The 16,498-nt window shown below is 43.5% G+C and overlaps 1 protein-coding gene across 2 annotated transcripts; it reads right to left on the bottom strand.

Moving 5' to 3' along the window:
• Positions 1-532: 532 nt before the first annotated feature.
• Positions 533-13,411, bottom strand: Prss35 (serine protease 35). Of its 2 annotated transcripts, XM_036193052.1 has the most exons (3): positions 13,238-13,411; positions 12,730-12,821; positions 533-3,274 (listed from the first exon to the last, which is right to left on the bottom strand). In XM_036193052.1, the coding sequence occupies exon 3, from the start codon at positions 3,253-3,255 to the stop codon at positions 2,014-2,016; it is 1,242 nt and encodes a 413-aa protein (XP_036048945.1). In that variant the 5' UTR covers positions 3,256-3,274; positions 12,730-12,821; positions 13,238-13,411; the 3' UTR covers positions 533-2,013. The 2 variants fall into 2 exon arrangements, with proteins under 2 accessions (XP_036048945.1, XP_036048944.1); XM_036193051.1 differs by lacking the exon at positions 12,730-12,821.
• Positions 13,412-16,498: the final 3,087 nt, after the last annotated feature.

The following is a 16,498-nucleotide window of genomic DNA, read 5'->3' as shown; positions in this document are numbered from 1 at the left end:
GACAGAGACTGTCACACTGGCCTCCCAGGCTCATGAATGGGCACACACATGCAAATTCCTCCACATCTATGCTAGCTCTTCAGGGAAACATGGCTGCCAGTCTGCTGAGAACATTTCAGTCCATCTATGAATACAAGATGAATTGGAGCATAGTTGATTGGTTCTGTGCAACTATAATAATTTCTAGAATCATGTATTAATTATGCTGACACTCTTAGAAAAGCCATAAATACAAGAAAAAACAAAACTAAACCATTCTGAAGTTGCTTTTGTATGTTTTTTTTTGTTTTTTGTTGTTTTTTTTTTTTTTAAATCACAGTAACAGGAAAATTAACTAATACAGAGACTATCCCTATTACCCACCCCAGAGCAAATGGATCTGCTTTTCAGTATGTGTTCCTCTTCTACTGGAAACAATGAGAGCCTCCCTCTCAGTGAGATGAGCACTAAAGACACTACTTTCTAGTTAAATGATAGTTAATGGACTATTTTCTAAAACCCTTTAACTAAAGCATATATATAAACACAGTCATACATTTTATTTTTTTCATTTTATTGAACTATTTTAACAACTCACATTATAAAATAATGGCAGATATTTTGAGCACCATTTACAAAAACACTATGCTAACCCAAACAAAGATACTCCTTTGCATACTAATCAAGAATAAAAACAGAAAACAAAAATAGGAAATGACGTTATTTCTTATTTTGTAGTCTTTATTAGGGCACCTCTAAAAGAAAAAGATTTTACCCTGGCAGTCAACTGTGTCATGAGAGAAAAATATGTGGCCTTAGAAACTGCCAGAAAGAACAGACCAAAGACTGGGCCCCGGCTACTAAATTTTAGAGTGTGTTTGAGTATATCATCAAACCTGTTCAGGCATAATGCCCAGACCTAAGCCCTATTTATAGCCATCACCACATACTTGTTTGTTCATGAGGTGTGTCCCGAGTGCCTGCTCTGCATTTTGCTCTAGGTGGCCACTAACTGCTTAATGCTACTTGGGAGGCAGAGTGATGATGCCACCTTGGTCCCTACTGAGAACCATCAGAACCTTCTTTGCTATCTCAGGATTTTGGGCAAGTGGGATTTTGGGCAAGTGGATTCTCTTCTGGAAAAAAAAAAAAACAACTTCAAAATTCCTTGCATTAAAAGTATAGCACCCTACACACAGTGGACAGTATGACCCAATAGGGTGTGTCGTTCAAAAGGGGTCCATGGCTTGTGAAATGGCTTCTCTGCACTCCTTGAAAACTTCCTACTTTGAAAGTTAGTTAAATAAAAACCTGACATCTTAAAGTGTCTCCATTTTCAATATCTCTAAAGTTGGTTCATTGCACAAAACCAAATGTTTCTCCAATTTTTAAACAGACACGTTGATACTGGGTTGTTTTTTGTTTTTGTTTTTGTTTTTTGTTTAAACCACAGTTAATAGTTTTATTTCTAAAGCTCAAGACTTCTTCTGACTTGTGATTTGTATGTGTTTTGACCTGTAGTTCTCTAAGTTTCTGAGTACCAAAAGAAAACACATAAACACTGAGGGCAGGAGCAGAGAGGAAAGGCTCCATCTCATGGTACTGCAAACGAATCCTCCTTGTCTCCCGTTTCTAATTGTGGTTCTGTAAATCTTTGTATTTTCCGTTCAAGTTGATTCTTCTTACAGTAGGGCTCTAAGAGCAAACCCACTGAGAAGTCACATTACAGTTCTAGTCTGACATTTTAAAGAGTGTCTAGTTTTAAAGAAAGCCCAAGTAAACAAACTGTTTGCCGCAAACGAAACTTAGCATCACATAGAGTATATATTTGATGCTGAAGTGTCATCTAGTTTCATTATCTGTACCTAAACATTCTAACCACGAGAAAGTAACCTAATTTGATAAAAGAATTCTGTGAAAATGCTGGCCTACCCCTGCTAGGTTCTAGTCCAAGTATAGCCTGTGAGTGGTCTCAGAATGAGAACTGACTTTCTCTGGGATTCAGGATGTGCCTGAACTTGCTTCAGCTTTCCCTCAGCCATAAGCGCAGTTGGCTGCATTTCCATGGATCCAGAGGCAAATCTGGGCGTACTTGAGTGGAGTGATGCGCACAGCCACGTTATAGTCCTTCTGAACCCCGTGCACATCCACCCATTGGTGGCCTGAGTAGACCGCGATGATCTTCCGCTTCCAGGTTTTTTTGCCTGGCTCTTTGAGCCTCAGGTAGATCCCAGAGCCGGTGGAACCTGCCTCAGCATCGCAGTACTGGTACAGGAGGTCATTGGACTCCTCAGAAACGCTGCAAAACCTATATACCAACTGATCATCCCTGTCATTGTCAAACCCAGAGAAGTGGATCCAGCCGCCTGGCAGCTTGGTGATGGTGGGGCTGACTCCCAGCTCCATGTGCTGCTGCTTGTGCGCTCGCTTCAGCTCCAGGAGTGCATAGTCATAGTCCAAGGCCGGGTCCCCGCTCTCTCCCCTCGCCCAGCCTTTGGGAATGTGCGTGCTCTTGACGCGGGTCCACTGGAAGGACGGCCTCCCTTGAATGACCCTTGAACCCCGCCTGGACCCTTTTCCCCGTCTCTGGGTGGCGCTCTCCTGAGGATGCTCTTGACCACTGTGACTTTGGCCACCACCCTCTGCTTCTCTCCGGCTCCTCTTGGATCCTCTGCGTTTCTTGCCGCCTCCTTTGTTTCTCATCTTTAGCACCCCCACCCTCAGCTTTTTACTGCCTTTGATATAGTCCTTCCCATCGTGGACACAGTGGGCAGCTGTGAGCACGTGGTTGGGGGAGATGAGGGCGCCGCTGCAGCCAGTGGACAGCTTCACCGCTGTATTAAAAGGGAAATTGGTCAAGAACCTTTTATCCAAGATGCTGAACCTGCTATCGGTACCGTACACCTGCCGCCGCCTCCTCCTAGGGCGTGCTCCTTTTAGGCTGCTGTTTCGAGTGGGCTCTGGGATCAGATCTTGAACTTTCACCCTGGTTAATGTTCGGGTGCCATTCTCAAAGACCGTCTCATAGGAAAGGGAGTCTTCGAGCTGGGAAAGGCTGGGAGCCGGGAGCTCTTCCTGACATTCGATGCCGCACACTGCGGTCATCACCATCCCAGCATCTGCCTGGAACGTGGGGCTGGCAAGATGGACAGTCCTCTCACTTACAACCCGGGGTATTCTGCTCAGGTGCCACGTAAAATCTGGCTCTGTTTCAGACCCATCAGAGAGGGTCCATCCAGAGATGAAAATGATCAACCAAAATAATGTATTTTCCATCTTGTTCTTCTATTTTGCCCTTTGAAAATAGAAAAAAGAATGAGTGGTTTTATGGCCTCCTTGCTTTTAAATGATCCATACCTCTTCGTTTATGCAACAGGTCCTCAGTGTACCTCCACCGTGAATAGATCCTATTTCCACCCACCTTACACCTTCTGGAGAGTAGATCAACACTCCATCAAATTGACCCAAAACAGACATCCGAAATCAGCAAGTTGTTTCTCACCCAGCTCTCTCTCCATCAGCTGTATAGATCCCTCTTCCCCTCCCCACCTACTTCCCCAGACAATGCAGGATGGGACAGAGTGGGCTCCTGTTGGGAGATCTCAGCCCCACAACCCCTCCCAGATGCTCATTTCTCCATTGATTATAAATAGAGACAGAAGCAGCATCTTGCAGTTCCTCCTGGAACTTAGCTCTTTAAAAGGAGGGTCATAAATTCTTCATGTCTAAAACGTAAATGGCTATCAGAATTTGAAAACATTCACTGGAGTGCAGGACTTCCTGATCCAGGGTTTGCAGAAGGAGCTGATGTGGAGGTGTGTCTCAGACAGATGCTGCTTCGAAACAGCACGGAGTTAGGAACAGATGAGTTCATCGGCTAGTCACCTGCTCTGAGTTTATATATGCGTAGGTATGCACCACAAGCACACACACACACCACACACACACACCACACATACACATACAGACACACAACACACACACAAACACACAGACACATTACACATACACATACAGACACACAACACACACAAACACACATAGACACACACACACACAAAGAAGGAGGGATGGGATGGAGGGATGGTGCTGGAGTCGAACCCAGGGCTTCATGCCCACTGGGCAAGCATCTATTGCTTTTGCTGCTTCTACCTTTTATTTTGAGACATTCTCAGTTGCACAAGTTGACCTTGCTTGAACTTTCTCTGTCACCCAGGTTGGTCGTGATCACTGGTCCTTCTACCTCAGCCTCCTGAGTAGCTGGGGCTTTAGACCTTTGTCGCCAGGCCTGGCCCCTCCTTTGATTTTTTTCTTTAGAATATATTTTATGTATTCATTGACAATTTCATACAAATATACTATGTGTCTTAACCTTACCTACCACTGAAGAGCCCTCCCCCTGCACTGCCCCAACACCTCCCCATCACACCTTCATGTTGTCATTTTTATTGTGTAACTCTAAGTCCAAGCAGTGCGACCTGCTGGGACGGCGGCTGATCTTGTTGCCTGGTCTTTGGTAGCTCTTGTATAGGTAACCACAGCTGCAGTGTGTTCCCTTCGGTTTTTACAGGCTCCCTTGCCATTAGAAGAAAATACACAGTGAAGACCACCTTATGTCGAAATAAGAAATATTTCCTATACACTTTTTTAAATAATATTTTGCATGGAACCACTATTTGTATAAAAGTGCTTTCATAGTCAAATTGTATATGAAAATCAGTTTAAGAATTTGTGAAGCGTGGACCATGGTTCTTGATTTACCACTTGGAGAATGTGATCATAATATACCATGGTCTCTTTCCATCATGGCTCTCATCATCTAAGCTTTCCTGATACTAAATATATTTAAAGTTGCCAATATATGATGATATGATGGCCTCTACTGTTTGCACAGTTTCCTCTTCTCTAGGTGCATAGGCATGTAAGCATGTAAATCTATGCACTTAGTAGGGCTACTGCTTGAGGCATCCCTTGAAGCAGTTTTTAACCTCTCTCTGTTATTTGTCTGTTGTTGTTTTAACTCTTTTGTGGGGGCACCCAGCTCCCAAATGAATCACACATAGAGACTTTTTCTTAATTTTAAATGCCTGGTCTTAGCTTGGTTTGTTTCTTGCCAACTCTTCTTAATTTAGCCTGTCTGTGTTTCCCTTCTGGGCTTTTTCCTTTTCTTACTTCTATAACTGTGGTGGTATTGTATTCCCTGAAATATTGTGCACTTATCTGAAGTCAGAGACAGAACAGGCACAATATTAAACATAGAGGATAGGCAGTGGCCACACACGCCTTTAATCCTAGCATTCCAGAGGCAGAAATCCATCTGTTCAAGGATACAGCCAAGCATGGTGACTCGTGCCTTTAATCCCAGAAAGTGAGTCTTTAATCCCGGAGAGTGATGGCAGATAACAGAAAGGTATATAAGGCATGAAGACCAGAAACTAGAAGCTTTTGGCTGGTTAAGCTTTTAGGCTTCTAGCAGTAGTTCAGCTGACATCCATTTGGATATGAGAACTCAGAGGCTGGAAAGTCTGAGGAAACAGAATCAGCTGAGGAATTAGCGAGGTGAGGTAGCTGTGGCTTGTTCTGCTTCTCTGCTCTTCCAGCATTCACGACAATACCTGGCTCAGGTTTGATTTTATTAACAAGTACCTTTACGATTCCTGCTACATATAACCTTACTTTCACTCTTATTCCATGGCTTGCTTGGTAGCTGGGTGGCTGGACCCTGATGTCCTCCTCCTTCTCTGGCTTCTAGATCTCCTCCCAGATTTCTCCTTCTGTATATTCTCTCTGCCTGTCAACTCCACCTATGAGATGGTTCCACACTTAAAGCAAATGTTGCTCTTGCAGAGGCCCCAGGTTGAGTTCCCAGCACCCACATGGTGGATCCCAGCAATCTATATATAGTCCCAGTTCTAGTGGATCTGCTGACTTCCTCAGTTACCAGACATGCATGTGGTACACATACAAGCAAAACATTCATACCCATAAAATAAAACAAATCTGAAAAGAATTACAAGCTCCCTTGGAAGGGAGGTAGGGTTTCTCAGATAACCATGCTTTAACCAGACTTCCAGATGCTTTTGAGATTCAGGAAAATTTGGGTGACATTAAAGCAGCCAGGAACCTAACCTCAAAGGCTGTCTTTCCAGGGATGATGGCTTAACTGCACTCCAGATAGCTTCTACATCATCTTTGTATAAAAAATAAACTTAATTCATTCTCCACTCTTTTACTGTGTTAGCAACCACTAGTATCAAATGGCTTAGATTTAATAAGAAGAAACACAACTTATTTATGCTTATATCATGCAAGTAGTTATATGTCTGAAGCATCCAATTCAGTAGGCTTGTATGAATGCCTCCTGCATCCAACACTATGAATCATGTGATGGCATCACTTTTCCAGCCCTGTTGTGAGGTCTCTGCAGTGAATCCATTGGAATAAAAGCCATGCCCATGTCTATCTTTGGCCATGAACAAGGGCAGAGCCTTGCAATATGAGCTCCAAATCACAGTAATAAGAGGGCCTTTGCTTTAGTTAGCCCATCTAATTTGGTCTGTGATTTAAAATTGGACAGATGTCTAAGAACACTTCCTTTTGGAAAATCTGAGTTTTCCTTATGGTAAAATGTCAAGGGAAATGATAGCTCTGATTGATGAAGCAACCCACAGTCCAGTGGATAGGACTACATCCACCCATCATCCACAGAACCCAACTCAGTAACCTAGGAGACATGGTCTCACTTGGAAAGGCAGTTCTTTTCCATGCCTATGCCCACACCTTCCTTTTCCCTATCTCCTATTATAATAGTGATATAATGCTGTCAGTTTTCAGGTGGGTTGGGGCTTCAAATCCCAGGTTTGGATAATAAAAGTGAGATTGCAATCATTGCCCTCTACTGTGAGTCAGCACACACACAGTTGATCATGGGTTGGATTCTAGAGACAGGTACAGCAGACAGGAATGAGGTAAGACTGTAACACCTGTAGATGTACCTGATTCTCTAATAGATATGACCACATATCACTATAAGAGATGAGTTACTATTACCACCACGTATTAACTGTTGTTCTTAGAAGTGGGGGTTGATGGTAGTGTTTAGAACATTTGTGTTTCCATGCCAACATAATGGGCATACATTTGGGTCAGGAATTTTCCATCTTTTCTTGGCTCCTATTAGGCATATGAACTTAGATACATTTTCCTCCTGTGCACAGGATACTCACTCTTAACAGTTCCAGACCAGACTGAGCCACAGAGACACCATATCTTCTACAAAATAGTAAGTTCTAGTTTATACTGCTATTTTAGAACTAAATGAGGTGATATGTGCAAAGTATTATCATTCTGCTCAGAGCATGGTAAGCAGGTGGTATATGTGTTATTTAAAAATTATTATTCCACTCCAAAATTAACTATTGGCAAAAGTTAAAAAATACATAGTTTCTTTCTTTTGAGACAGAGTCTCATGTAGCCCAAGTTGGCCTCAAAACTGAGAAAGGGTGACCTTCAACTTCTGATCCTCCCTCCACCTTCTGAGTGGTGGGACCATAGATTTATGTCACCATACTGGGTTTACTAGGTGCCAAGGATCAAACCCAGGGCTTCATGTCCTAGGCCAGTATTCTATCAACTGGTCCCTAGCCTCCAAAATACATTGTTCCAAAAGAGTCCATTTTACAAATTCTTTTATTTCTTAATAGTTTCCAGTTCACTTGCAAATTATCTACTTAATGTAGAGTAAGTAAGTTGGCCTCATTCATGAACATAACATGGGACATCCTTGCACATCAGGCCATCAAGTATTTTTTATGTAAGGCCTATTCAGCCAGATCAGTGACACTGTAGGTCACCTTTCTGAGTATGTCAGAGCACACAACTGAATGCATAATCACTTTAAAATAGGTGGTTGTCTTTTTTTTTTTTTAGCCCCTAGTGATCTCTGTCCCTCTCAATACCATTGCCTGCTTTACACACACACACACACACACACACACACACACACACACAAGTGTGAAGAAACACCCTCATTTCCTCTTTCTCCTGTGTAGTAAGGCTTGACATACCGGGAGCCGCCATGGTCTGGCCCAGGCACTCTGAAGAACTACAGACGGAAGTGGCACTTAGGCCAAAGGTCACAGGGCAAACGGAGGAGCGTCACTAGTGGTAATAAATTATAAAGAAACATCAGAAAAATGGGCTGTGTTTCCTATACCTCTGCAACCTTGCATGGCCATTTTGAGTTTGACGAGATGCGGGGAAGAGTCGTGGCTGCGGTATGAAGTTTCATTGTAGGTCACTATAGTCACTAACAGATGTCACCGACTGGCTACAGCCCCAAGCAATGCAATGTTTACAAGAAGTATATAATTTCACAGTGGTGGGAAAAGAACAGTGTCAGTGGCATAACAAAGATGGACAACAGAGACCGGGCTGTTTTTAATGACTGTAGAGACCGTGGACTTTAAAACCAAATTAACTTGTGCTTGCCATTTATGAGCAGGGTGATTTTCTTAAGGGTACCTACTCTGTGAATTTTCTATACAGCTTTTTGAGAGAAGCCAATGTATGTGTATGCACATGTGCACCCGCAGTGAATACTCAGCAAATGGCAGGCAGCAGTTATCATTGTTACCTAACGTTAGAAGTCAAAAATTGAAGGAGCTGGGTCTGGTAGCTCACACCTGTAATCTCAGCCCTTGGGAGGCAGAAACAAGAGGATTGCCAGTTCTAGGCTACCTTGGACTCCATAGTGAGTGTCTGTCTCAGCAAAGTAGTGGGGATAATAGGAAGCTGCCGTGGTATATGCACATAGTCTCGGCTACTAGGGAGGCTAAAGCAGGAGACTCTTAACAGTTCCAGGCCAGGCCAGGCCACAGAGACACCATATCTTCTACAAAATCAAAAGGAAAACTTCAGTATGTATTTAAGGCATTTCCTATACCTCTCACTACAGCGTGCTCCCTGTGGGATGCAAGCACTGGTCTCGAGAGTGACCTTCATCCTCGTCCTGAGGACCTGTGGCTGTACTCCTCACATGGTAATGGGGATGGTGCCAGTGTGATTAAGCTAAAGGTTTTCAGATGAGGGGATTAGCCAGGATGTCAGATGATCCACTGCAACCATGAGGCCTTATAAAGAGGAGGTGGGAAAGAGCTGTGGAGATTCAAGCAGAGACTGAAGTGAGCTAAGGTCTGGCCCCTCAGGATGAGGATGTGGAGGGGTCTCTAGAAGACGCCAAGAGTAAGCAAACAGAGGAGCTTAACAGGAGCAAAGTCCTCCTGACAGACTTCTGAGCTCCAAGTATATAAGATGAATAATTCTGTGCTATTTTTTAACTCTGTAAGGTTTGGGTAATTTACTAGAACAGAAATGGGAAGTGAGAGGCCTTGGGAGACAGCTCTTATTAAAGTCCCTGCCGTGCAAGCATGAGGGGCTGTTTGGTCCCTAGAACCTGCTTTATAAAGCTTAGTATGGGCACATGCATGTTTGAGCTGAGTGTTGGGGGAGGTGGAGACGAGGGGCTGCTGGAACTCAGTGGCAGGCCAGCCTTGTCTTGATCCTGGTGAGAGATCCCACTCAAAAATCCAGGTAGACAGCTTCTGGGCCGGGCGAAGTGATACCCACCGTTAATCTCAGCACTTGATACGCAGGTGCAGTTGGATCTCTGAGAGCCCCAGGCCAGCCAGAGCTTGAGTGAGACTCAGTTTCAAAAAAAAAAAAAAAAAAAGAAAAGAAAAGAAAAAGAGAAAAATCACACAAAAAAATTACTGGAGTGGTGGCTCCATGCTTAAGAGTGCTCGCTGCTCTTGCAAAATTCCAAGGTTCAGTCAGGCAACTCACACTGCCTGTAACTCCAGCTCCAAGGGATCTGACATCCTCTTCTGGCTTCCGCAGGCACATGAACACATCATATGTCACACACACACACACACACACACACACACACACACACACACAAATTAATGACTGAATGAATAAATAAACAAACAAATAAATAAATAGACATTAATTTAGACAGTGTCTGAGGAACATCACCCAAGTCTGACCTCTGGTCTCCACATGCATACATAGGCACTTGCACTAGAAAACACATGTACACAAGCACACATAAATACACTCCCACCACACTAAAAAAGAAATAAGAACTTAATACATAGATGGAGATGAGAATACAGTTTCTAAAACTGTCTTCCCTGGGTGTTTGAAGAGTAGTGGGAAGCAGTATGAAGCTGGGGGATCAATTTCATGGGCCCTAAACATCAATTATAAAAATAATGTGAAAACAGACATTAGATTTTAGAGATGAAAACAGAATATAATAATTTTTTATAGTAATAACTAGTATTGCTAGAGACAAGACTTTGAGCCCTACAGATACTTTTTCTTTTCAGCAAATTCAGTGTCAACCATGCTGGGCACCATTTTAAAGGCTTTTTTTTTTCCCACCGCACATAATCTCTCTGGAAGTTCTTCTTGGCTATTGAGTGGACTCTGAGTTCCTAAGATCTAGTCTTGCTCACAAGTAAATCATGATCAAGAGTACATAAGTGGTTGACTGATGATCCTCCAAAGACTCCATCCCTAGTCCTCCTGAGGAGCAGGACCTTGCTGGCTATCTACGTTCCCACCACTAGATGGCAAAGCTAGGCCGCCAAGAGCAAACCTGGGGGTTGCATTTACTCTACCATCATTCAGCTGTGCATCAGACTTGGCCTTTAATAAGCATCGGAAATGAGGGAGGCATCACCGGTTCACAATATACTAAGTGGTTGTCACATATGGAATTTATCACACTTAGCAAACCCATCTCCAGGTTCTAGAGTTCATCCTGATGAACTGAGTTCTGATCACGCTCTCCACAGCCAGACAAATTTCTGGCAGGTGTTTTTCTAAAAACAGCTATTGCGCCAGCACACTCCCACCATGGCCTACAGCACTGCTGAATCGTCCACCAAATGTGCTGTGATTCATTTCAACACGAAAGAAAGCCATGAACCTGCCAAATATTTCCATATGTTTATCAAATACTTTAGAACCCATTACTAAGGATAAGCTCTCCACCAATTCTACACTGAGAATAAACGGTTAGAGAGTTCATTGACAATGTGCCAATTGCTATTCAAAATACCACATACCATAGCACTAGTTTCAAGTTCAGCTCCAGGAATGGAGACAGAGCAATGTCTGCTATAAAAGTTTGGCAGTCCTTGAGGGAAAGGAGAATGGTAAAGTTACACTGTTGATTATTTTACAGTAACCCACAACTTCTGTTTCTCATCACAATAAAAACCAAAACCTTCCATTCTTTTTCTTTTTCTTTCCTTTCTGCTATTTTTTCCAGGATATGTACATCTCAATTTATAAAATGGATTACTGTGTGTAAATCAAATCTGGGGTGACTGGTACTAAGGTAACCCCAAGGAAGCATCTCTCTGCTAGCTCTTGCATTTGCTGGTGTATAAAGTACACTGTGCATGGCTCTTGATGTCTCTCTATTTTTTAATTTGGACTTTCAGTAAAGAATAGTTAATAAATGCATTATATTTGATAGTCATAGTATATTTTGCTAATCACATATCAGTTTTACCTGTAGGGAATTTCTAATTTTTTATAATTTTAAAATCATAAAATAATGATTTATGAACTGCTAACTTGATATTGGTCTTTCCTAATGTCCCCACCTCAGAGTTCCCATCTGTAACATTTAAGGTGAAGTCGCTTTAGCTTCTGGATCCCTGCATCTAGTTCCACTGTTAAAAAGCAATGTATCTATTGACTATGGGAGTATTGGACACAGAAAGAAAAGCGATCTATTCAATCGAGAAAGTTAACCCACACTAGCAACTTTACATGACTGAACCTAGCACATACTGAGCAGCCTCACATTTTAAAATAGCTGCAAGAAAAGTGGTGAGGAAATCTACATGGAGCTGTCTCACAAGGAAGAATCATCTCTAAAATGAAATTCCACACATGGTTTGATTGGCACCTTCTAGTCCAGCTCTCTTACTTGGCTGGGGTTTTTACATTCTCTCTTCTAAATCATAAACCAGATCTTAAACACAATTCTCCAGTCAGCAAGTTATGACTTTTATAATCCTCTGTAGACACAAATGGACTTGGGCATAAGGGAGGTGTGTATTTCAGAAGCCAGAAAAGTTAATAAGGCAGAGAGAAAGGGACCTGATGTACCAGACAACATCTTTCTGTGTGTGTGCTTGGTTTGTGTGAGTAAGTGAGTGAGTGAGTGAGTGAGTGAGTAAATGGAGGTGGAGGCATGCCCTGTGGAGGTCGGGAGACAACCTTGAGTGTGGCCATATGCCAGGGTAGCCAACTAGAAGGTTTCATGGCATCTCCTGTCTTCTCCTCCCATCTCCTGTAGGGCACTGGAATTACAGATGTATACTACCTACTCTGGCTTTATGCAGGTTCTGGGTATCCGAGCTCAGGTCCCCATGCTTGTGTGGCAAGCCCTTTACATGTTGAACCATCTCCCCAGCCCCAAGCCACTACTTTTCAAATTGAAGACAGTGTGAGAGAGTCAAATCAACCAGGCTAGGGAGTTGCTGCAGCTTTTCCAGAACTCTGTTATAGAAAAATCTCAAGAACACACACACACACACACACACACACACACACACACACACACACACGAAAGAGAGAGTCAGATGAAAAATTGAGTTTCCATGTGCCAGTCACTCAGCTTTGGTAATTCTCAATACTTGGTCATTTTTTAAATCCACTCACCCCTGACAGGAGGGGCTGGTTCTTTAAAGCAAGCCCCAGATTTCCACTTCATTTCACCTCCTTGTTCCAAGGGTCTTCTACTGTCCCTTTTGCTACCCAGGCAGAGGGGAGAGGAGAGAGAGGAAGAGAGAGAAAGAGTGAGGCAGACAGAGGCAGAGAGAGACACTAGCTTTGACATAACTTTGCAAAGAGACAAATTTCTTTACAGGAAAGGTTTTTACACCTTTTCCTGTGACATCTGTTAATAATCACAAAAATAAAGAGGGCCCCCTTTGGTCCTGCTTAAGCATAAAGCATTCCATTTGTATTCCAATGCAAACATCGCTCCTCTGATATTAACCTTGCAGTGGCCAACACTCACTCGCTAAGGAAGGGTGGCTGATCCCTAGAACACAGCCTAAGCGTGGTCCCTTCTGCAGTGCCGTTCTATGCTCCTCCTATGCGTCCCGCCTTGTTCAGGAGTGGGACAGGCTCTAGAGTGTTCTCCTGCCCAGGAGTTCATCCTTACCTGTGAAGCTTACTGTATTCTCCGGTCCCAGAGTGCAGCCCAGCAAAGATCCGGGTGGATGCAGGCACTGGTTAGGGAATGTGCCAGGAGCCTAGTGGGCAGCAGAGCGCAGGGTCTGCTCAGCTCAGCAGAGCTCTCAGGACCCGGGACCAGCCAGGCAAGAGTGGGGCTGCTGTGCTGGGTAGCTGGAGATGGGAGGGGAAGGGGTGATGACGCCGCCGGCTTGGAGGGGAGGGGTGGGCGGATCCTGCATACTCACCCCTGCATCCCTGCTGCACATTGATGGTTAAACACTAGAAAAACCTCTAAGTGGGTTCACAAAAGATGTAGGCACCCGGGGCGTATTTTAACTAATGTTTAAAAAACAAAGCAACAAAAACCAGAGGAGGAGGAGCCTTCAGCATGATCGTGCAGGCCTGTGATACTAGCACACGGGGAGTGGAGACAGAGGGATCAGCAGTTCAAGGCCAGCCTTAGCTTCACAGAGAGCTTGAGGCCAGCCTGGCTACACAAGACCTAAACCCCCACCCCCACCTCCCCACCCCACCCCACCCCACCCCACCCCCGCCGCTGCCAAAAAACCAACCAACCAACCAAACAAACAAACAAAACACACAGATTATCATCTTCTGAAGATGATACCAACATGGAAGAGAGGTGTGAACCACCTTTGTCTTCCTATTGGTATCCAGTAACCCACAAGAACAAATTCTTGTCTATCCTTAGCCAGTTCCTACCTGGACTTTGCTTTCCTGAGTGAACACCTCAACCAACTCAATCAGTACTAGTGCCAAGGGAGCAAAGGTTGCCTCCAACTCAAGAGTCTCTCTGCCTAAGCCCTAGGGCAGAGGCGAGGAGCCTAGGCTGGGATGCTGGGACATTCAGGGAGCATCCTGTGCCGCCTCCCAGAGTTCTCTTCTGTGGCTTCTATTTAGGCCAGGTTTTTACCACCACCACCAACCACCCCCCACCTCCGGTCTCCACAGAATTTTCAGCATATTCTTTCTGTCTGCTCTTTTTTTATTCTCTCCTCAGGATAGGTACTCCTTAGGGATGGAGATTGTATGAGGAAAGGAGCTTCGTTTTTCAGCTTTTATTGGGAAGCAGGCCTGGGGTGAGAGTTCAGTGTATGGGACATTTGTGTATGAATGCCCAAGACTGAAGGTTTCATCCTGAGGGCGTGTGTACACACTGCCCTGCCCCACCACACACAAAAATTAAAAAAGAAAGAAAAAGAAAACAAAACAACAACAAAATACTACCTCCGTCTGTTCTGACCCTCATAGCAGTCAGAAAACCTAATAAGCTCTCAGGTCTAGCCTATTGTGTAACAGTTGGTTCTTCGTAATACATTTACTTGTTTATTTATTGTTTAAGGGGCAGGTTTCTGCCTTAGCACATGGGTGGAAGCCAAAAGACAACTTGTGTGTGTGTGTGGGGGGGGTCGTTTGTTTCATTCCACCATGTGGGTCTGGGAGATTGAATTCAGGTCATCAGGCTTGGTGACAAATGCTTTTTTTATCTGTTGGGTGATATCATGGCAGCTCCATAACACTTGGTTCTTTTATTACATTTATTCACTTATTAATTGTCGTGTGTGTGTGTGTGTGTGTGTGTGTGTGTTACATTACTGCTAAGAGGTATTGATGGAGGTCAGAGGACAGTTTGTAGAAGTCATGTAGGTCCTAGAGATGGGTCTTAGGTTGTCAGGCCTGGTGGCATGTGCTTTTACCTTCTGAGCTACGTCTCAACCCAGTAAAACTTGGATCTTAAATGGATTGCTAAATTTCTCAGTTTTATAAGCACTTTTTAAACAGATGATAATGTACTGCTGCATCCTTTTTTTTTTTTTCTTCCTTACTTATAGCATTGTCTCATATGTTTTGGGCCCACATGGTTTAAATCCATTGGTAACTTTTATCTGGACTCATAGCCTTAGTTCTGATGCTCTCAGCAATTAATTAGATCATAAAATGGTATGACTCTTTAAATTATCTCTAATTTTTTTGTGGCACTCGGCATGGGGGCTGATTGTTGAACTGAACGTGTTTCCTAGCTAAATGTGGAGGAGGTAAGTAACGGAGGAAGCCCGGAAGAGAGAACAGGAATCCTGTCTAATGCTAAAAGGTTGTGCTCACTGGGCCCCTTGGCCTCCTCACCTACAAACAAAGAAGGCTGAGCTGGCGATTCCGCAGTCAGCCGCTCTCAAGGATTTGAGGCAGGAGTATGTTCTGTATCAGTCCATTAATCCGCAGGGTCTGTCTCTTTGCTTCTCTGAGCATCCACCACCATCACATAAAAGCAGACTTCAAGGGCTCTCACACTCTCTGGTCCCTTCCTGAGCTTCCATCCAGCCCTGTGTATCTGTGTGTGAGCTTTGGTATTCGGATTGAAGTTTCTCACACTTTCCCTGGAGTATTCTAGTATTCTCATGGGGTTTTCCTGTTACCTAGTGTGAGCAGTTCCTATGCCTGTATCTAACAATACCCTCTAAGGCTTCTTCCTAACCTACCAGGGTTCCTAATCTGGTTAACAATGTTCTTAGAATTTTCCCTTGCTCTGCAAACAGACGTCCATGTGCACCTGTGAATGAATGGTGTTTATAACAGCATCTATAGTACTTTAGGAAATAATTTGTCATAGGAAATGCTACTACCATTTTTAAAGAAAGAAAAATCTCATAAAAAGTTTCTTACCTCCTTTTTTCAGTGCTCCTAGTCTTCAGTATTGTGAGTATCTTTGAATATTGTGACTATTGAGGCCTTTACCAAATTACTTTATCCTAAAGTACCAAAGCTGAGGCCAGGTGCATAGCCCAGACCTTCTGTTAATGAACCAACAGAACACATAACTACCCATTCTTAGAAAGCCCCAGCTTAATGGAGATGTCTGTCTAGACCTCCAGATGTAATTCTGAGAACCCCTGAACATATCTCTTGTCACATTTTAGTTCCTCAGAGGCATGGTGGTCACAATGTAAAAAAGTGAACTTTGTCAGGCCTGGCTATTGTTAGCATTTAGGCATCTACACTGGCCATACAATAGCTATGATTAAGGGTATATCACTGTCCTTACTACTCTCCCAAGAGAATCGGAGCTAGACTACTTCTCTTTCAAAGGTTAAGTCTCCATCACAATGGAAATGTACTTAGAAGGTTTGGAAAATTTTGGCTATGGAAAGACAGGAAAAGGAACCATTCCATGGCTCACAGGCAAGGTCTATGCAATGATTCAACCTTCTAGAAGTCACATAACTTCCTA

Source organism: Onychomys torridus, chromosome 7 (genome assembly GCF_903995425.1).
Source record: "Onychomys torridus chromosome 7, mOncTor1.1, whole genome shotgun sequence".
NCBI classification, from domain to species: Eukaryota; Metazoa; Chordata; class Mammalia; order Rodentia; family Cricetidae; genus Onychomys; species Onychomys torridus.
This window is presented reverse-complemented; position numbering and strand designations above follow the sequence as displayed.

Bases quoted from the DNA above. Each gene is read 5' to 3' on its own strand.
- Prss35 (XM_036193052.1), bottom strand. From the start codon at position 3,255: ATGGAAAATACATTATTTTGGTTGATCATTTTCATCTCTGGATGGACC.